Source organism: Sinohyriopsis cumingii, chromosome 2 (genome assembly GCF_028554795.1).
Source record: "Sinohyriopsis cumingii isolate HCF-2022 chromosome 2, ASM2855479v2, whole genome shotgun sequence".
Classification (NCBI taxonomy): Eukaryota; Metazoa; Mollusca; class Bivalvia; order Unionida; family Unionidae; genus Sinohyriopsis; species Sinohyriopsis cumingii.
The window spans coordinates 162803161-162826745 of NC_142962.1; the positions used below are offsets into that span (position 1 = coordinate 162803161).

General features: G+C 35.1%; 1 protein-coding gene across 1 annotated transcript in view; it reads left to right on the forward strand.

Moving 5' to 3' along the window:
• The window catches only part of LOC149806227 (atrial natriuretic peptide-converting enzyme-like), a 212118-nt gene extending 193629 nt beyond the window's left edge, over positions 1-18489 (forward strand). Inside the window, exons 13-19 of the mRNA XM_089935342.1 lie at positions 1057-1189; positions 6023-6136; positions 11713-11762; positions 12170-12350; positions 13090-13361; positions 13640-13797; positions 16907-18489. Of these exons, the coding sequence (XP_089791468.1) occupies positions 1057-1189; positions 6023-6136; positions 11713-11762; positions 12170-12350; positions 13090-13361; positions 13640-13797; positions 16907-17083 (1085 nt within the window). The 3' untranslated portion in view covers positions 17084-18489. The remainder of the gene's footprint in view (positions 1-1056; positions 1190-6022; positions 6137-11712; positions 11763-12169; positions 12351-13089; positions 13362-13639; positions 13798-16906) is intronic.
• The last annotated feature ends 5096 nt before the right edge of the window (positions 18490-23585 follow it).

Here is a 23585-nt window from a genome sequence, read left to right on the forward strand (position 1 = left end):
CCAGGTGAAAGAGAAATATTGATGACATTGGCTGGTGAAGGCAGTAAAAATGGTACTAACAGCTGCCTCTCTTGGCACTCAGCATTAAGAGGTTAGTGTTAGAACTGGTCAGCCTGGTATCAGGATAATGTGACTAGGTGGGACATGATGCTACATGTATGCGGCATGATGCCCTATTGGGGGCCATCCATTTAGTACGTACGCAAAAATCTGGCAAAGCTTCACCCCTCCCTGTACACATGCATATTTTTTTACACACACCCCACCTGCGTACACGTACGATTGACACACCTCCCTCCCTCGAATTCTATAGAACGGCTTATATTTAATCCACGCAGAAATCATAAAGGATTAATAGTAATAACGTGTTTAATAAAACAGATGGTCCACTAAAGTTGAATGTCTGGCTGCATCAAAGAAATAAGATGCGCAACTTTAAACAGTTTGCCTAGTGTCCGCTAAAATTCAAATGCCGACTGAACCCAGTGGAACAGGTTGCATAGTAGACAAATTATTATCGAAGTTTCACACACACACCACCATCCGTTCCCTATGCGTACGTACATTATCAGTAGACCTGCCCCCCCCCCCCCCGCCACCATATGCAAGCGTATGCATTTAGGTTAAACCCACCCACCCACCCCACCATGCGTACGTACTGAATGGACGGCCCCTTACTAGATATCACTATAAAATGGTCACACTGCAGATATTTTAGCGATATGACTAAAAGTTTTATAACTACTTTAAAAATCGAAATCATACTCACACTCGTAACTTTTGGGTGCTGTTCGTACCAACTGTGTGTAAGAAATCCATAGAGATAGGTTCAAATGTTGTTACGGGTTGCCATATATAATCTGCATCACAGCACCAGTTTCTTATATTCGCCTCATGATGCTTGAAGTCACTTTGACATTTTCATGTTTTCATGTAATCCATTAATGAAGAGCTTCACAACCGTGAATTTAATCAAACCATCATACTTCATCTTATTTTATCGCAAAATATATCAGTTGATACAAGCATTAAACTTAACAATTCATTTTCTTTTAGTTCAGCTAGGTTTCGGGTCCCGCCAAGGGACACTATCTGTGTATGATGGACATACTGAACAGTGGTCAAACGTATGCTTCGGCGGTTGGAACAGCTCGTGGAGTCAGCTGGTCTGCACCCAGCTCGGATTCAAGTAGGTTACTATCACCGTTACTTGATGCATTATATAACAAAAGTATGGCAGCAGGGTCGGCACAAAATATAAATAACCTCAAATTATATATTTACCGGGCCCCGATTGTTAGCTCTTGCGACATGTCCATACTTTCCTGATTTCCAGTTCTTTCCAGATAAGCCTCTCTCTCTCTCTCTCTCTCTCTCTCTCTCTCACACACACACACACACACTGTATTCAGGTCACAATGCATAGCAGCACTGCTGTCACTTTGAAATTAGGGTACATGGATGATCTGATTCCTAATCTCTGTCCGAGTCAATTAGTTGTGTTTCCTATATCTATAAATAGCATAGCTAGGATATCATTAAATCAAAATAAAATCCGTCTGCTTGATTATGTATCTTCATAAAAGGCTCCTCTGTGATAGTAAGTTCCGTAGTAATTAATACTCCTGGCCTCGTGACATTCTCATTTCACCCACCGCCATATTCGTCTGAACTAAACTCGGTCTATATTAGATTATACACTTCAGTAATTTTGATTTCAGTCGTTCAAAATTATAATTATATTAAATTATTTCATTGACATCAACAGCCTAAGGTCTCACTTTGACACAAATTTTGCTTAATTTCGTTTTGGACGATAGATTATTATTTTCAAAATTGCATCTAATAACGTAAATTTAAAACAAAAATGATTTCGCAGCATATTAAATTTGCCTCCACGTCAAGTCAATATTATTGCAGTCTATCTTTTATCAACAGCATATGTTGGTTTTCTAAAATAGTTTGGTATATGTACACGAAATGCTGACCAGATAAATTTTCTGCACATTATCATACGGATAGAATGAAAGAAAAACAGATACGTAAATATATCAAAACGAGCACCTGACTTTGATCTGCAGCATCACAGAAAATTTACCGAAGCACCGGAAATGCTACCACTTGCCCCAGGTTGATCCAAGTTAGTTGCGACAATAATCATCGCGGAAATGTGATGGCAAGCCAAGTCAGCAGTTCGTCAAGTATTTTCAAACAGTTTTTATATTAACTTGCTATTAAGACTCGATGAACATTTATTTTCGAAGTGCCAGGGGATACATATTTTCGGTCAGTTCTACTATTTGAGATCACCCACAAAACCTTTTGTTGGAAATGAGTTCAAGCTATTCGTTGGCGAAACAGTGACATGTCTGCTATATAAAAAAAGCCCTTCATCGGTGATATGGCTAATTAAAAAGGAAGTCCAGGTTTCATTTTATGCATTCCGTGTTTAATTTAAATTATTAAATATAATATATAGAAGATATGTCGTATATACAATCCGCACCAGATCGAAAATTGTTAAGTTCCTTTAAAATAAATCGCTGGAAAGTACCATCGTATTACTCTTCCTGTCGACGTCATCAGCATTTTGGATTACTATATGATTTCGAAATGGAAGGTATTAGATTAAGAGAGAATTATAGTAATCTTCGATTTCATTATTTACACAAAGTTCACAGTTCCTTTGTTGTGTCTACTAATCTCGAAATGAATGAGTATGACGACAACCTTCATATAATTACATTTCTTTTTGTTGCTGTCATTTTAAGTAAAATGCTGTTTCGAATATATCGTTTATATTTTGTATACATGTATAGAGTTTTTGAAGTAGCCGCTAAACTCCAGTCAGAATAAAATATATGTTGCAGTCTTTGGTTAAAAAGTGATGAAAAGGAAGATTATGGTAATAACAGATATCTCCAAATCCTGAGTCCCATAGTATAGTTCTGTGACAGCAAACAGAAGATTTACATCATTATCACTGACACTGTTAGTAATGTACACATCATTATCACTGACACTATTAATACCATAAATATCATTATCATTGATACTTTTTGTACCGTACATATCAGCATCACTCACACTGATAGTACCGTACACATTAGTATCACTTACACTGTTAGTACCATACACATCATTATCACTGACACTGATAGTACCAAACACATCATTATCACTGACATTGTTCGTACCGTACAGTCATTATCACTGATATTGTTAGTACCGTACACATCATTATCACTGACACTGTTAGTACCGTACACATCATTATCACTGACACTGTTAGTACCATACGCATCACTATCACTGACACTGATAGTACCATACACACCATTATCACTGACACTGATAGTACCAAACACATCATTATCACTGACATTGTTAGTACCGTACAGTCTTTATCACTGATATTGTTAGTACCGTACACATCATTATCACTGACACTGTTAGTACCGTACACAATATTATCACTGACACTGTTGTTACCATACACATCTTTATCACTGACACTGTTAGTACCATACACATCATATACACATCATTATCACTGACACTGTTAGTCCCGTACACATCATTATCACTGACACTGTTGTTACTATACACATCATTATCACTAACACTGATAGTACCATACACATCTTTATCACTTACACTTTTAGTACCATACACATCATTACCACTGACACTGATAGTACCAAATACATCATTATCACTGACATTGTTAGTACCATACACATCATTATCACTGACACTGATAGTACCTTACACATTCTTATCACTGATACTGTTAATACCGTGCACATCATTATCACTGACACTGTTAGTACCGTACACATCATTATAACTGACAATGTTAATAACATACACATCATTATTACTCACATTGATAGTATCGTACTCATCATTATAACTGACACTGATAGTACCGTACACATCATTATCACCAATAATGTTAGTACCGTACATATCATTATCACTGACACTGTTAATACCGTACACATCATTATCACTGACACGTTTGTTACCGTACACATCAGTATCGCTGACACTGTTAGTACCGTACACATCCTTATCGCTGACATTGTTAGTAACCTACACATCATTATCACTGACATTGTTAGTACTATACACATCATTATCATTTACACTGTTAGTACCATTCACATAATTATCACTGACACTGATAGTACCGTACACATTATCACTGATACTGTTAGGACCATACACATCATTATCACTGACACTGTTAGTACCATACACATCATTATCACTGACACTGTTTGTACCATGCACAGCTTTATAACTGACACTTTTAGTACCATATACATCATTATCACTGACACTGTTAGCACCTTACACATCATTATAACTGACACTGTTAATAACATACACATCATTATTACTCACATTGATAGTATCGTACACATCATTTTAACTGACACTGATAGTACTGTACACATCATTTTCACTGACACTGTTGTTACCGTTCACATCATTATCACTGACACTGTTAGTACCGTACACATCATTATCACTGACACTGTTAGTAGCATACACATTATTATCATTGACACTGTTAATAGCATACACATTATTATCATTGACACTGTTAATAGCATACACATCATTATCACTGACACTGTTAACAGCATACACATTATTATCATTGACACTGTTTGTACCATGCACATCATTATCACTGACACTGATAGTACCATATACATCATTGGCACCGATACTGTTATTACCGTACATATCATTATCACTGACACTGTTAATACCGTACACATCATTATCACTGACACATTTGCTACCGTGCACATCATAATCACTGACACTGTTAGTACCGTACACATCATTATCACTGACATTGTTAGTAGCCTACACATCATTATCACTGACATTGTTAATACCATACACATCATTATCATTTACACTGTTAGTACCATTCACATAATTATCACTGACACTGATAGTACCGTACACATTATCACTGACACTGATAGTACCGTACACATTATCACTGATACTGTTAGTACCATACACATCATTATCACTGATACTGTTAGTAATGTACACATCATTATCACTGATACTGTTGTTACCGTACACATCATTATCACTGACACTATTAATACCATAAATATCATTATCACTGATACTTTTAGTGCCGTACATATCAGTATCACTCACACTGATAGTACCGTACACATCATTATCACTGACACTGTTAGTACCGTACACATCATTATCACTGACACTGTTAGTACCGTACACATCATTATCACTGACACAGTTAGTGCCGTACACATCATCACTGACACAGTGCCGTACACATCATTTATGCAAATTATTCAAGGATTTTGTCAGAGAAGACTTATGGAAGTCCTCAAAAGCATCGTTTATGAAAATAATTAATATCCATTTTTAAATCTTTTTGGCTGAGAGACCTTGTTCTCTGTAATCAAAATAACTGAAGTCTGAGTTATCGATTTTTTTTTACTGTTTTGGTTTACTTAAGGAACTAAAGCCAATTACGGTAAGGTCAGGAACTAAAGCCAATTAAGGCATGGTCAGAAACCACAACCAGTTACGGCATGATTAGTAATTGCATCCAACTATGGCATGGTGTAAACTACAGCAAATTGCGACATGGCCAGGAATCACCTCAAATACGGCATGGCCAGAAATTGCATGCAATGACTGCGGCCAGTTATTGTATGGATTAGAAAGCCTTAAAATAATGTTCAAGTAAATGTACTGACAAATCTTATCTTGCACATGCGGTGAAATGTTGCTTCAAAAACACATTTAGGACAGTTAATTTGAATATTCTGTGAAATTAGTGGGATTACCCTGAATAAAGAGTTAGTTCGCGCTAAATCATACCTACGTAATTAGAATTGTTAAAGCAAGAAAACTTTTAATAAGCTTTAAAAAAACATTAACATTTGATCGGCTCATGAAAATAGCATATCTAAGTATCTATCTTTATATCCATATGTCTGCTCTACAGGCGCACGGGCAGCAGCACATACGAGGTCGACACTACCTCGGGGGTGAGGCTAAAACTGGGGCAAATGAAGACAAATGCAAAGGACCATCTCATCCAAAGCTATCTCTTGCCAAGGTAAGTACTTTAATTTATAAGTGTGACCTACATCAAATCTTCCCATATTTATCAGTATTATATCTTTATAGTGTTATGTACATTTGATTTAATTTATATTTGATTTATTTTAATTGTTTGTTAGTTTTCTTGTTTTTTTTAAATTAAATTATATTACATGTTATATTAATGTAATATTGTTAACTGGAATTTGACAATTTTCAGAAATTAGTTTGACCTGACTGTTTAGTAGTAATCACCTGATATATGAATTTTCTATATTCTGACCTAGTTCCTGACCTTGATACAGAATCATTGTGGTTTCTTGTAAGCAATTTCTTTTTTTTATTTATTCTTAATGTGTGATTTGTATGGTGGAATTGAGGCCATACTAGGAATACATGACAAATATCATGTATCATTTAGGGTTTCCCCAGTGGTCTGAACCAAATCCTGTCATCTGTTTAGCGCAGTAAACAGGATTTATACGGATGTTTATAGAAATAATCTCAGTTGGGCATTTTACTTTTGACACTGAAAGGTGTTTTCTTTTCTTCTTCTGTTGTGACCAGTTGGAGTCACGTTTTAACTTTTCTTCAAATTATTTGGATTCTAAGAGATTAATTAATTTCCCTGGAGAATATTTGAGTGCTCATACAGAATTCTTGGGCAACGACATTTATTGAAATTTTATTCGGAACTCGAACACCGGATTATTTCCTGTGGTTCAAAAAAGAACTGTTGACACTTCATTGCTATATGGTTACAGTATACGTCAGCACCTTCCATTTCGGATTTTCGTTGGGACTCGAACTCAAATTCATTAGAAGATTTTATTGCTAGGACTAATAAGTTTTAATTCTTGGATTATTTTTGGATTTGATTCGTAAAACCGTAAGTTCATTTTTCCATTTTTACCTTGTTTTTTTTTCAAGGGAAATAAATTATTTATTAAAGTTGATAAAGCTTGTTATCTTCACTCTTTTCTTGTTGCGTTCATTAAGAGCCTAAATGTAACAATATTATGTACTGACTGTCTACCTCATCATCGGCTTGCTAAGGTCAAACACCGCCGGAGCACGAGCAGAAAGTATGAACCCAAAGAGTTAAAGAATTCTTTATATATTCTGGCAAACGCTTCAAACAGAAAAAAAAGCCCTCTGTTGCCTCAACTGTTTGACTGCAAAGATTCGAAGTCTTTCATTGCTCTTGCGGCAAACGCTTGAAGTCGAAAAATCAAAGTCTGTATCTGCGTTCTGGAAAACATTTGAGCCCGAGAAATTAAAGTCTTTAAGTAGCGTTCCAGAAAGTGTTTGAACCCAAAGAATCGAGATAAAACTACACGTGATGTTTGTACCAAATACAGTCTACAACAGAAAACATCCATGGGAAAAGGCAAAAGTGGCCAGGTGATATATGAAGGCAGGTTGAGCTCTCAAACTTCTGTCCTGACAAATTGGTGTATTATGAACTGAATAACATTATTGTTGTTGTTATTATTATTATTATTATTTCACATTTATTATTAATAGTATTAGCAGGCTACCAAGATGCATGTAGTTAATTTGTCTATTTAGCAAATATAAAATAACAAAAGTGTAACAAGATAACCGGGTGGGATATTTCGGATTAACAACAGAACACGTTTTGACGACACAGATATATGGTTTAATATGGCGATTTATACGAGTAGTGGATTATGAAGATGTGTGCGTATTTATAATCCAAATATTGGATCTATTTAACAAAAAACGCACAGTTTCAAAGGTGGAAAAAATGTACAAATAAATTTAGGTCAGTAACCCTAAAACACAGGATAAATGATTTCACAAATGATTCAATAATGGAAAGATGAATATAGTTCACTCAAATAGTAAACAATGTAAGCGTTTACACATAGTAAAAATGTATTCGCTCAGGTAGCGAGATTATGTCACTAAACAAGAACGGATATACAATCTATCCTTCCAGTCCTGAATAATACACTGGGTCTTACTAACCCAAAATTAGCATACAGCGAAAAATACATGTGTGGAGATGCACTCCGTCACCCGTGCACCATATCCGCTCCACAGCTCCTCCGAATCAATTCCACAACCAATATAGACTCCGGACCCTCGGAATACTATGATCACTTCAAATATTAGACCCTCCGGACACTTGAAATATTAGACCCTCCGGACCCCCTGGTCCTTTGACGGTTCTACAGCTGGGTCACCTTAGTCACTCTTGACATTCCGGACGCTAGACATTAGACGCTCCGGCACCTTAAACGCTCCGGACACACGGACGTTTCTACCCTCTGACAAAACCGGACACCCCGGATATTCCTACCATCAAAAACTCAGCTGAAAATATACCCGATACAGTGTACTAAACTTGATACAGACATAACGTAAGGACGTTATACATGGTAAGTTAAAAAGATTATATTATAATGGCAATTACAAAACAGGTTCAATAGTAAACCTAACCCTGCTTGATAAGACAATAGTAAACAATTCTTTTTTTAAAAAATTTAGCTTTACATTACCAATATAAGTCCTGCACTACGTCGCAACAAGAATAAAAAATGCACGCATTATGGTATGTAAAGAAAACTATAACAAACATGCAAAGGCAAATATGGTAATACACTAGTTATCACTTAAAACCCAAAACATTACCTACCCCTACAGCTGGAGTTGTGCGAATCCTTTAAGCAGGCCGCTTGCTGACAAAACCATTAGTATTGTAAAGGTCCTTTACATGTAGTAACGTATTTATACCTTTAGAATTTTCATTATTCTTTATCAAAGGCACCTTGCACGTGTGGCACAGGACGAATCGTACTCACGATTTCGAAATACATAGACCATATTATAATCACCCTCGGGTATCGTTGTACAGAGAAAAAGAAACGAAACCCGAGTACCTGTATTTAATTAACAACATTTACACCATTCCGTGACAAAAAGTTAATAAAATACTTTTAACACAAGGATACTATTGTTTTTTTAACTAAATAATGATAAATTATTATCTTCTCTCCTATAGAGAAATGGTCGTGTGCATTTATTAGTACCAGTCTCTGTCATTTAATCCAATAAATCCATGATTATATATGGATTTATTGCCTGTGTTTTTGGCCTACATCAAATCAATAAAATTGTGTTCTGTTTTTTTTTTTCCTGCCAGATTGGGAGTTTGATAAAGTTCTCTCTCTCTCTCTCTCTCTCTCTCTCTCTCACACACACACACACACACACACACACACACACACACACACGTAACACTTTTTTCTCATTTTCAGTAGAAACAGCTCCTAAATAAAATTACAAATTAACTGCTTACATTAACCTTAGTACGCCACATTTAGGTCTTGAAAAGAAGCTTACCAGAGCTATTGTTAGTGACACCTAGTCAGTGAGTCCAGGTATCTTCTGACCCTTTCTGTCTCATTTTGGATACTTTGACATTTATGATGGTGTTTACGGTCAATGTCAATTGCCTATCAAGAAGCTGAAATTCGCCGCCACCGTGCTGTGTTAACTTATCAATGTTAAATCGAGCCATACCTGCACGAAATCGATAGAAAAATGATTTATTGTCTGAGAAATTGTAAGTATTATAATTGTAATGTCATTAATCCTCTGACACACGAGACGAAACTACATCGTTGATGACATTTGACCTTGTACACCAAATTTGCATTTCCAGTCACTGGACTAAACAAATTTCACATCCTATATATCAATAACAGGACTATACAAATTTCACATCCTATATATCAATAACACCAATGGTCCAATAGTTAGGCGATATCTGCAATAAACCTCTGTCCAATGTTGTTGTACAAAATCAACAAAATATTAAACGAAAGTCATATCCTTTTTGTAAAAATCGAAAGGATACATAATCCTCTACATATTATTCCAAGAAGTACAAACAGCAACCTGTTTCTGTTTCAGCAAGCTGAAGAAAATCGGATTTATCAAGAACTGAGCACGTGTCTACGTTTCTTTTGTTTTATCATGTGAATACCGCGTTGACATGTGTCCTCTGCTTGATGACTCTGGCTTTGTCAGAAACCTATGACTTTCAATGGATTACTGTTAGGCCGATAAATCAGCCCCATACCTTTACTGATATTGATTGCAGGTTTAGGGGTAATATCGCCTATTCATTAAAACCCGCCAAAACCTGCAGACAAAACTGTCTGCACTCAGTGGTGTACATTTTTATTCACATACCGGTATTTCTCGTGGCTATTGAACTACAGTCGGCTCAATGGTTCTTTTGGTGATATGTACATACTATTTTCGGAGAAAATCCTGTGTTTGACGCGTTGCAAATCCACGTGGAATAGCTCAACCCTCTGTCATATGCCCATTTTGAGTTTCCTGCTAGATATGGCTCTTACCAAATACCGGTAAGTCTAAACTGTACGCAGCTGTGTTGCGGAAAGATCTTCATGCAGCAAAGAAACATATTTTAAAAAACAAGCGACATCACTCCCTCATATCGTCTCTCAGTATCAACACTGATTTGGGAGTTTGATTTATCTGACTAGATGACGGTAAGTACAATAGAAATATGAAACGTTTAAACATAGATTCCTTTATATAATAATATACCTTTATATATACCATGCCTTGCTCATCAAACAAAATGCTCCAGTGACCCTCGAAGACAGGGTGAAACCACTGCTTGGTTAAGAAACACACAGCCGCTGATCGTCAAAGACACGTAACCGCTGATTGCATCAAATTTATATAGGACATGTGCCATGGGGCAATTGAAATGACCGCTTAACTTGAGTGACTCTTAGGACTGCTGAAGAAAATAGTTTTATAGGAAAAACGTAAACAAAGATAACAAAAACAACAACAACAAAATAATAATAATAATAATAATAATAATAATAATAATAATAATACTTTTAATGTTTATAAAAAGCCGACGCTACAATGTCGTACGAGTCAAGCTTGCTGCAATCGGCCTGATCATGGATAATTTCAATGCAGTCTTTGGAATGAAATTGATTAATTTTTTTATCTCTTTTACTCCCAACTGAGGGAAATACGTATTCATCCTTGACAGTTGGATACTAATGGTACCAATCTATGTACCACAAGATTTACTGTTTTGTCAGAACCGAAATCATCATAAAACAGACATATTGCACAACCCTTGTAAACAACGTGCTCTCATATACTACTTCCTTATGATTTTAGCTGAGTAAAGCTTTTGCTCTGTTCTGTTCTAGTTGATGGGTAAACATTTCAAGCTTACATGTATTTTTCTTTTAGGCTAGCCTTGAAAAAAAAAAACGTATTGTTCGTGTTAGATATATACGCTTTTTCAGGGCTAATCTAACAGAAAAATGCCAGGAAAGGACATGGGGAGGGTGGGGGTAAAATGTTGTACATTATACGTATAGTTAATGAATAATGTACTTAAAAATTTTGTACTTTATTTTTTTTAAATTAATTAATGATAAAATGCTCTAAAAAGTTTGCTCTCGGCTTCTTATTGTGGTCTTTCTTATTAATCAAATAAAATATCCAGGTATTTTCTTGTATTTATCTAACATTATGTGTTTTTGCTATTTACAGCAGTTCTTGTGATGGGAACAAAGTTGTGAAAATAATATGCGATGATCCCGGTAAGTCCTTTGTGTCCTTTACTTACATGTCTGACAAATTAGAATGACGGAAGTAAGATAAACAATCCTTGGACTGTATCTCTGTACAATACACATTTTACCAGGAAAGATATATTTGGAATCTGACAATGCTGTTTGATTGTGTCTGTTACAGGACCAAGGATCGTGAACTTAACTACATCACGAAGGTTTACATCTCACATCTGTCATAATATTTCTAGTTAAAAGTTGTGTTTGACAACGAAATGCTTCGTGGGTAACAACTAAACGTAATGGCATTTGAAGTTAGTTTTCATTTCCATTCCAGAAGTGGCATTGTGGTATGGTTCTTCCTATATTACAGGAACAAATTATGAGGATCTTTCAAAAACTATATTTTAAATTTATCTTTATTTCTCCATCCTTAGTGTGCGGCACGAGACCCGCGTACTTCCAGCCAATGGTCAGAATTGTAGGAGGGGACACGGCGGAACCTGGAGCCTGGCCTTGGCTCGTGTCCCTCCACGGGGGATTGGACCAGAGGTTCTTCTGTGGAGGGTCCATCATCTCCGAGTACTGGGTCTTGACGGCCGGTCACTGTGTAGGGGGGTGAGACAGATCCAGAGAATATAAACTACATTACAAGCATATGATTTCTAGTAACTTTATAAAATTAGAATATTTCGATTATTTAGTGTCAGTTTTATTTTCCTATTCTTATGAACCATATTGACGATTTTTTTAAATTTAAAAGTACATTACAGAACTTAATTAATTCCTGTCTATTTTCTTTAGTGAAGAAAACAACAGGTAAAATAGTAGTGACTTACAAGTCTAAAAGAGGAACTATATATAAACGTTTAACAATATAATGCATACAATTTACTGAGTATGCGAGGATTAATTTTTACTTCTTATATACTGTATCATAAATGCATATATACACAGTATAATACATGTATATGTATAATGCACATGTCACTCATTTTTCCAAAATTATACCATAACTTTAATTTTCAGTCCCATAAGAAACGATGCGAAACATATAGGGATCCGATTCATCAACTTTTCCTTTCTTACAATATTTTTATCATCGCCTATGGAGCTTATTACATTTTATTCAGAAGTTTGTTTGTGCTTGAGTAAAATTCTACCTCAAAATAATGCATTAATTTACAAGTGAACCAAAGGATAACATTCCAGGATAACATAAACAAAACTCCTTTAGTATGCATTTTCAGCGCCCAATCTTTTATACAGATACACTTCTGTGTCCTAATATATATATATATATATATATATATATATATATATATATATATATATATAATTGTCTCGCACTATCTAGTCGCACTGACCCCAACGGCCTGACGTTGATAGTGGGACAGCCGCGCCGTCTTGCCTACTCGAACTACACGCAGATCCATGAGGCCAGCAGAATATTCTTGTTCCCCGAGTATGACTCAGCCACTGTAAATAACGATCTAGCTCTCGTACAGCTCAAGGAACCAATTAATTTTAACGACCACGTTCGACCCGTGTGTCTACCGAAAAGAAACTGGAAGACGCCCCTGGGAACAAGGTGTACGGCGGCAGGCTGGGGGAAAGCTTCGGAACAAGGTAGTACTACCCTGTTTCAAATATGTATCCTCTTTTATTGTTGACGTTTCTGACAATCAGTAAAGCAAACATAATTGTTTTGGTTACTTTTCTTATAAATTTCTGCATAATTCTTTAATGAATAGTTCGCATATCTTGCAATGTACGTAAAGTAGGAAATAAAACAATTTATTAAGAATTTAGCAAATTTCAGTATGTGTGTTGACAGAGCAGTTAAAGGTGCCTATTTCTAATTTGGATTTTTGTTCTTACACGTATGTTTGTGTGTATCTCTTCAGCATTAGACTATGAACGGGCCATCAAACAAGTCGATTTGGAGATCGTTGACACTGATGAGTGCAGAGAAGCCATATTGGGAGCAGAGAGGAAAGTGCCGTACCAAGTAAATCAGAATGTTATTTGTGCTGGCGGAGGTCTTCACAATGATGCGTGCTCGGTAAGCCATATTGTTTATTCTGTATCTTCATTTGAATGAAGCTTCTCTATTAACGACTTAAATGGTCCACGGACAGTGTACCCAAAGTTTGAACTGATTCCCTAACAGCAAACAACAGTAAATGAACGCCTTCGTCCCAATCTTCACCGGTATCAAAACAAAATGAATTAATAATATTTGTATGACATTTTTCTAAAGCCCCATGGCTTTCAGGATGATAGACAGAAGGCTTGAATTGTTGGATGCCTAATTCATGCATAACTTGGTGAAAATTCCGGACATAAAATTTGACCCATTTTAAGATTGGACAGATTTGTGAAGGTAAACTTAGTAAAATACTTTGTCAGATCTTTTACTGTGGTTTTAGTTGTAATATTCCTCAAAGGAATTGTCTCTGAGAATCGTGTGGACGCACACGTTACGGTCAACAAGTATTGGTGACCTGACATGGTCTTAGGTAAGGGATCGACATTTTCGACCATTCTGCTCTTGGTTCATCAATTGCAGGAATGGGTTACCGATGAGCCTTAGGTATTTTCTGATTGGGTTATTATAAAGTTTGACAAGTGTTACAAGATCTACAGTATTTACAAACATATCGCATTTAATTTCTGGCCAACATAAAAGTGATTAAAGAAGATCTTGTAATAGGTTTTATTGATCCCCAAATGAACATCCAAAAGCAATTATTTTCTCATAATGACCGCATGATTAACAAAATAACAAACAGGTACTTATATATCTTCAGTTTGGCTAATAGCCCTCTGAAATGAATAAAATATTTCATGATCTTTTATCCTGTTTGACGAGAAGTGATTGTAGTTGTGTCACCTATATTATGATAAAAAGAATGAGTGGTTAAAAGAGGATCACTGAAATCAATACCTTTTGAATGATCCATACGAGGAGCAAAAGTGACCTATCAAAAGCCTTCGAATAAATGTGTCAGCTGATGGAGTAATTTCCTGATCAATATCCTTCTCAAGAACTTTATTTGTCATCGCTCTGGGAACTGCACAATCTGGGTATTAACCAGGGATTTCCTTTTCAATAGGATCGACTTTCTGATCCAAACATGGCTTCTCTGTTACAATTTGATTAACAACAACCTTATATCCAGCTAGGTTATTGCCTAGTAATAAATGAAGACCCTTGTTGGGTAAAGACCTCACTGCCCCGTTAGTCGCAGGTCCTGCGACTTAATCTGATCACAAATTTGCACAAAGGAGAGGTTTATAAACTAAGATGCAACCTAATCTAAGAACGAGAACAGTTTCATTATAAGAAGACATCTCAGAAAAATCCACAGTACCATATAATAAAAGACTCTGAGAAGCTCTTTTGTCCCTTAAAATTTTAATAAGGATAGAATCGAAAGAATCACCCATGAGTGAAGTAGAACATCGAACCCTTCAACATGAATGATTCATAATTCTCAATAATAAAATCAGTCTGGGGTTTCTTTGACTCAACAAATGTATTGTTTTTAGTATATGAATGCTTTTTTGTCCTCTTAGAAAAAAGAGTATTTTGGATAGGTCTGTCTTGGGTCTGTTGCTTATTTTTCAATTTGTAGCAATTAGAAACAACGTGCCCATTCATCTTGCAATAGGTTCACGTAGGAAGAGATAAGGATTTCTGATTAAGCTTATCAGAAACCCGGCTTCTAAAAGTTGTGCCTGATTATGATTTTTAAGTGCTCGTATTAGACTGAAATAGATTTTTATCAGAGGACAGCTGAGTGGAAGACATACTGACCAAAGAAACTTTATGAGCTAAGGAATACTCGTCAGCTATATGAACAACAATTTCTAAAGTTTCTGCCTTGTGCTCATCAGGGTAAGTTTTAAAATCACCATGAACGCAATTCTTGAGCCCTTGAACTAATATGAATTGTCTGAGGATTTTATAATTTTGACTGACCTTCTTAGCTAAGCATCACCTATCAAATGATTGTTCTTTTTTTTCTCTCGCAAATTCGACATGGGTTGGTCCAGTTTCTTTTAATATGTCCTAAACTTTTGCCGATAAGATAAGGTACCAACTCATCACCCATAAATGCATTCCTATACCATAAAATAATAGGCACTTTGTTTTACTGACAGAAAAGTGTAGCTGTCATGAGCTTTGCCAGTCAAGTGCACTCTGAAATAACAAAGTCCAATGCTCGTTGGCCATTTCAATTCTTCAACTAATTTTTTCAAAATGAATAAAAATATTTATCTACTACATTTTCCAAAAAGGATTACTAACCTAATACTTTAGTAACATCAAAACCTGAATTTGTATGGGAAATAGGGACATGCATTTCACTTGCCAGCTCTAATTTCTCTAATCTAAATTTAAATTCCCCTTTTTCGTTTTCTCTTCTCTGCTTCTGCGTTTCTCTTTCTCTCTTTTCTCTTTTTCTCTGCAACTGCATTTTCCTCTTTCCTTCTTCTTTATCTAATTGAATTTCTAATTATACTTGCTTTTACTGCTATTGTATATGTCTGTATTGAAATTCTAACTTTCTTAACTTTATTTCATTCTTGTATTTTAATTTCAGTTCCATAAATTTTAGGTTGGATAATCAAATCCAAATCACATTTATCCAAAACATTCTTTACCACCAAAAAAAATCTACAAAAATAGGTTTTATTTCTTGCTTGGTTAAAGATGCCTTTGCCTTTGAAAGATCATATTGAATAGCAAGCTGGAGCAAATTCATCCTTTTTCAAACGGCCTCACCGTTCCTTGGAAGGATTTGAAGTTCTCCATTTTAGATGATATTGTAAAAGTTTGCTGATTTCTCTAAAGATTTATAAAATGTGAAATAATAATTGGGACTTAGAAAATTCCACAACAAGTTTCGAAAGCAAAGTGTTCTGAGCTTTTTCAAAGGATTCAAGAGCCTTTCTCAAAGATGTATCGAGGCAGCCGACCCGGGCTGGAATGGTAGGGTATCGAACCTGCGACTCATGGAGTCCTGCGCTCTGCCAACTAAGCTAGCGAGCTTCCATCTTGAGTTTATATTACACCTTCTGCACACAACCGCACCCTTGAGTTTGTATTACATCTGCGCACAACAACAAGAATCGCTTGACTGTTTTTCTTTTTTTTTTTTCAGGGTGACAGCGGAGGTCCGCTGTTGTGTAGGGTGAACCAGACGTCGGATGTGTGGTTTATTGGTGGAATCGTTTCCTGGGGAGTTGGTTGTGCCTACCCCAATGTTCCTGGAGTCTACACGGATGTGCCTAAGTACATCGATTGGATAGAAAAAACAACAAATTTAACGTTTTTCTAGATACGAAATAATGAAAAAGATGTTAGACTGAGCTAAATTGGATTCTCAAACGGTGAAAGTTATTCTGATACAACTGAAAACTCTTTTTTTAACAACTCTGATGGAAATTTCTGTCGAGGAGAGAGATTGTTGGAGTTATCAGAAGACAGATAAATGTTTATCCAATAGACTGGTTGAAATAGGTTTTAAATGTGTGTATTCGTACATGTGTGTGTGTGTGTGTGTGTGTGTGTGTGATATTTTATTAGATAATCTGGGGTGACTTATGAAATGAATGCTTATATACTGTCAAAAGACGATTCCATTGACATGAAATTTGTTTTCTAAAACTCTTCTTCTCTTTTCGGGCCGGAACTTTTGGCTCAACCGCCTGTTTAGCCAAGGAATGTCCATATTGAAGAATAGAACGGACATAATGTATCAATTTCTTTGCAGTGATATTTGATTATACAGGTATTCAAGCATGAGGTCTTCAAGTTGTACTCATGCCGAAATTCCTGAACAACAGAGAATGTAAAGCCTATTCATTGGAAATGTTCTCTGGTATGGTTGCTATTATTCGACATAGCCGTCTTGCCATTTGAATAAATCATCAAAAATGAAGGCGCTCGAGCATGCAGCATACTTATTGGCATTCACTTTCTAGTATTTGGAAGAAATGAATTTATTTTGATTTTCATCTGACATGTCCCCTCCAAGAATGTTGGGAAGCCATCATGCATTTCAAGTCTTTCGACGAGCGCATCTGTGTATTTTTGGAGACGATGGCTCAAGTAGACACCATAGATTCAACGCATCATCACCATGCCACTTTAAAACATTGATTTCAATTTATTGATGTTCATTGATCGCGTTGCATTGTATGAGTTTTTTAAGATATTGTAGCATGACTGTGCTAAAATAATCCCATACCCAGTTTTTATCTGGAAGTTCTTAAAAATAAAATTACGGGAAACCATGTACAACAATTTACTGCATTTTTAAGTGGTTCTATCATTCATTTTCCATTGCATAAAACCATTACCAGGCCGGAATACTGTTGTGAAAATGTGCGCAAGGTCAAAAGTACACTTTCTTTAGCTTCAGCCACGTCAGAACTTGCTACGGACAACACGTGTTGTACAAAAAACCTTGGACACAGTTTCGTTCCCAGGCATTATGTCCAGTATACATTTTATCGTCGATGAAATCAAACAAAAGCCCTATGGTTTGAACGTCGTACAGACTTTATTTTTAAATAAAATCAAAATTTAGTTTCTCCGATTCCTTTATCAGGCATATATTTGGAAGGTTTCCATTGTTTGGAACTGTTTCTTACACGTCTTCGGTTCGTGTACCGAATATTGTACAAGTTTGAGTGATGGTATTAAAATAAATGTGTCAACTGATATTCTCAATAATGGAAATCATTGTTCGTTGTCTTTGTTATCAACAATACTCCAGATAGTTCAATAATTTATCATCATACGAATCAATGTGCTTGTAGAATACGTATTACAATTATTACACATGCAGTGCTGTTGTCAAATGTTATGTGTACAACTTTAAACAGGAACTCAAAACGGTAATCGTCATGACCTGGAAAGGAGAGAATGGACAAATATATACAATCTTTGTAATAAATTATTCTAGAAATAACAATATTTCATCATTACGCTTCAGAAACACATTTTGTTGATGAGTATATTTGTTCTTATTACTAGAAGTAAACAACTCAGCGTATTTGTGGATGCGTGGTTCATTATATAAATACTTTGGAATTATGTTAATACGCAAGATAATATACACAGGAGATGCTAAAACAAAATGATATTCATTTTTAATATCGTGGTTGGCATATAGTATACACTATCTTTCACTTCCATCGACTCTATTCCTTCCATATTTCCCAGATTGAATTCTCAGATTCTGGGAAGACAATCTGAGTTTTGTCAAATTTGATGGATGTTTATGGTTTCATACGCATTTGAAGATTTTATCTTTTATATAGAGACAGGTTCTTAGAATTAATTATGCAATTTAGTATATAGAAAAGCATCTTTAACTCATTGTTTACAAACTGGAACAAATTAAGAGCAATTTACAGAGAAAACATCCACACTTCACCAAAACCATATCTGTTTAGAGTATTTTAGAAGTTGATACTATTATCTGATTAATTTTCAATACATAATTGTCTATATGAAGTGCTCAGTATAATATTTCCAGACATTTTAATTCGACCAACCCTAAATATGTTAGTGGGATTCTTCCAAGTTCACTGTTTCCACTGGTGTCCGAAGCAGATACATTTTTTTTTTTTATAAATCTTCATAGACCTACAAATGCGAAGGCCAGGTGAAATCCCCGTACCTCTGATGTGTAATTCAAAACCGAGCAGTGTAAATATAAAAAAGCTTCGAACATTCTTTATAAATTGAGTAACATATTTTTTCAGATGACAAATAAGCATATTCATTGCCTTTAGTGCTCAATGCAACCAGTGGTTGTTGAGCTTAGGAGAGTTCTCTATTACTCGGGGAAAAAATACCAAAATAATAAAAAATATAAACTACATCAGTATTCTATATTTCGTCTTGTCTTTACGGACCACATTTTCTAAACACCATAACGCTTATGTTATCAAAACTAATATTTAGATTTCATTTACTATACTAAATCGTCAGCAAACAGTGTCATAAAAAAGACAACTTGTCTATATCGATACAGATATCTCTCGTAAATTGTAAGGATGCTTCCAGATCTTCAATAAGTAACAAAAATAGAATCGGCGTTAATACTTCACATTATAGCCAACCTACTCCATACTCAAAAAGAAACTGCATACCACACACGATTTAACTACACTGTACATAGAAGGAAGAATATTTCACATTGTACAATTTGCACCTTTTCTTAAAATCTTCAAACCTCAAACCTATTATATAAATGCCCTCAAATGCCTTTTTAAAATCAACAAAAACTGCATTAACCATTTTACACTGACTTAAGAAAACAAAAATAGCGTAAGTAGTTTCCACTCCTTTTTTGAAACAAAATTGTGCATCCGATAGTTTGTTATTTCTTATTCCAAGTTTAACAGCCTTTAATTTAAAATACTCATAAACAATTTTGAAAAGCAATTTAGTAAGTAATACTTATTATATGCTCATTTTTGTTTCTCAGTTAACTTTGCATTGTCAGAATCGTTCGATAGTTTACGTTACTGAACTCGCGCGCAACTTCATATTGCACTCTTAAAGAACTACTTTCTATTGTAAACAAACAATGGGCGCAGACGCTAGCACTTTTGATTTGTAAACAAATCATGTATACTCGCGTAGTAGGCGCTTTACGTTTTGGTTGATTAAATTTGTTTCTGAATGAAGTAAAGCCGATGTTTCGTGGACTGCCACATACCAGCTGCTTTGGCACATTCCGCGTTAGCCATTTTGACACAATGTTTCGAATTTACAGTAGACGCCCGAAAGGGTCCTTACAAATAACATGCAAGTGACAAGGCATAAACTGTCTTCTTTAGCTGGTAATAAGAATGGAAAAAATATATAGTTACAGTTTTACATCCTGAATTTCCTCAAAATGTACTTTCTTAGTTCTGCAAATCCGAATTACATGAGCCATGTCATGGGTTCTCAATCTTGATTACACGTTTCGAAATTGTACTGTAATTTCGAATATAAGTGCAATTCCATCCTCCTTACTGCACTCAAAATGAAATAAGCTTTAAAATTCCATAGCGTCTTTTTGATAATTGCAATTGAAAGACTTCATATTTTTCCCACATGATGATTTCAAACATTCAATGACAAAAAAGAAACAGAGACACAGTTGAAGATGTCAACACGCTTCTCCCTTGCCTCTTCAATCCAATGTATTTCATGTGGAATTGTCACATATAAATCCAGTACATAATCACAAAATTTTGTAGAATCGACAAAAAATACCAAAATCTATTCATTCCAGATCAAATTGAAAAGTTGTTTCAATGCGTTTTCATTCACAATATGATTTTAAATTTCAATTTTAACTAGACACCCCATTTTCCTTCGAAACTTATGTCTAGCGCGCGACTAAGTTCAGATTTATCTTTGCGGAGTTACGTGCGCAGTAATAATGTTGTTGTGTAATGACGAATCATGCGCTTGTGTATTTAGTTTGGAATACGGCATACATTCAGTTACTTTGTTTCTTGTAGTGTATTTTGTTAATATAATTAAGCCTTAGGTAGAATAAGAAAATGAGCATATAATAAAAAGGTTACTGCATTTGTATGGGAAAATATGAACTCGTTTTGTCGGATGGATATACTGCACTCCCAAGGTCGTGCAGTATTTCCATCCGAAAAACTCGTTCATATTTTCCTATAAAAATGCAGTAACTTATAACTCCTGTATTACATGGTTCACCGGTCTTGAATATAGGTACAATTTCTTGTATTCTCTATAACCACTGTCAAATATTGCATTAAATATTTTACATACTTCGGGTCTAAGTATCTCCACTCCGATTCTGAATATTCATTCGAAATATAATAATTGTATCCTATCCTTTCTTATTTGTTTTATCTAGTTCTTCAAGGATTATTCCTTACTCCTTATAGTATTCAATGATTTGTTTTCTCAAATGAAAATGATTTATGCGAAAGTACGAAAACATAGGAAATATTGTTCTGGTGAAATACTTTCCGCTGAATCGACATTTTTGTTTTTCTTAAAATAATTCCAGGCTCTGCTGGGATTAGAGGGTTTCATATAAGAAAAATCATGCGATAATTTCTTTTTATACGGGAACTTTGCCTTTCTGACAAATGTCTTATAAATTTTATTTTTTCAAATATGAGTAACACTATCCGTTTCTCTTGAAGGTTTCCGAATGATTGATAGGTTCACTACCCCTAGATTCACTATTATACCCAACTTCTTTTTTATTTGGCCCCATAATCGGTAAAGTAAACACGTCCAACATTTTCACTGTATGACTTCTTAAGGTATGTTTTTCCAGGTCCATTTCAGATATCTGTAAACTGTCTCACAACTATATATGTTATATCAGGGGCATGCACATAAATATTTGCTATACAGTTGTCAGGGCCTGGTTACTTTCTAAATCTTCAACGAATGCAGCCGCATTTTGCGGATCCCGTTTGTAATTATTGTTAATTTATTTGGCGTTCGTGTAATGAGAAGTAAAAGCGCTACATGTTAAAGCAATCTCAAGTGGTAACTGATCGGAATGAGTTGAAAGATCGTGGATATAAAAATCAGAAAGTAATGAAACAAAACTTGTCTTGTTACGACTCTGTAATCTTAAAATAGTGAATTAGAAAGTTTAAAATCAAGTTTTGTAAAATTGAAAATATAATTTATTTCCCTAAAAATGTGAAATCATTCAAAATAACTTACGGCGTGATGAATATCCTAATCTCTTAATTGTTCTAAAATTCCAAAAACATATCTAGTAATCCGAATAGCCTAAAAAGTATTCATAATGTACCGATACAGTACAGAAGAAATCACTATGATATACTCCCAAATGTCTTTAAATGAATTCAATGTATATCCAATGATAGCTATAAATCAAAAATATTTGACTGTTCCGAGCACTGTGATTCCAACGAATGGCTAAATTAAAGAAATAAAATCTCTCAGTCATTCAAGACTGGCAAAATTACAAAGAATGCCTAACTCTAAGTATTAATTCTCTTATATAGAATGCCAATAAGTAATAGAGCGAATACAATGCGATGCTTCAATGTACCATCTAATCATTTCGAAATCACTTTATCAGTAAACAGGGTCACGTGGTTTAGAGTAGCTAATCAACAATTAGACGAGCTTGGCCTCTCACTAGAACTAATGTTCTTGTCGGGTCACGTAATGTTTATTCGTTCTTCTAGTACATCTTAACCTTGGAACATTATTAATGAATCAACGCAATTGATACCTAGCTCATATTTAAGGCGCAAACTACGATCATAGGTTAATAGCATTAAAATTGTTATTAACTAAATGACCTTTACAAATCTATTATTATAAAAATAATACGCATTACCTGTTAATCTAGTTACTTTACTCAAAACAAGTTAATAATTATCAATTCATTTTAAACCTTTGCCATATAAATTATGATATTATCATTATGAAGATCAAAATCAGAATGGTATTCTTTTCATCTTTTACAATGAAAACAGTTTTGAAGCAGTTCTGTCATTTAAATCACCGATAGGTCTAATATCGCAGCCTTCGAGCATTTCAATCACCAATAGGTCTAATATCACAGCCTTCTAGCATTTCAATCACCAATAGGTCTAATATCACAGCCTTCTAGCATTTCAATCACCAATAGGTCTAATATGACAGCCTTCTAGCATTTAAATCACCGATAGGTCTAATATCACAGCCTTCTAGCATTTCAATCACCAATAGGTCTAATATCACAGCCTTCTAGCATTTAAATCACCAATAGGTCTAATATCACAGCCTTCTAGCATTTCAATCACCAA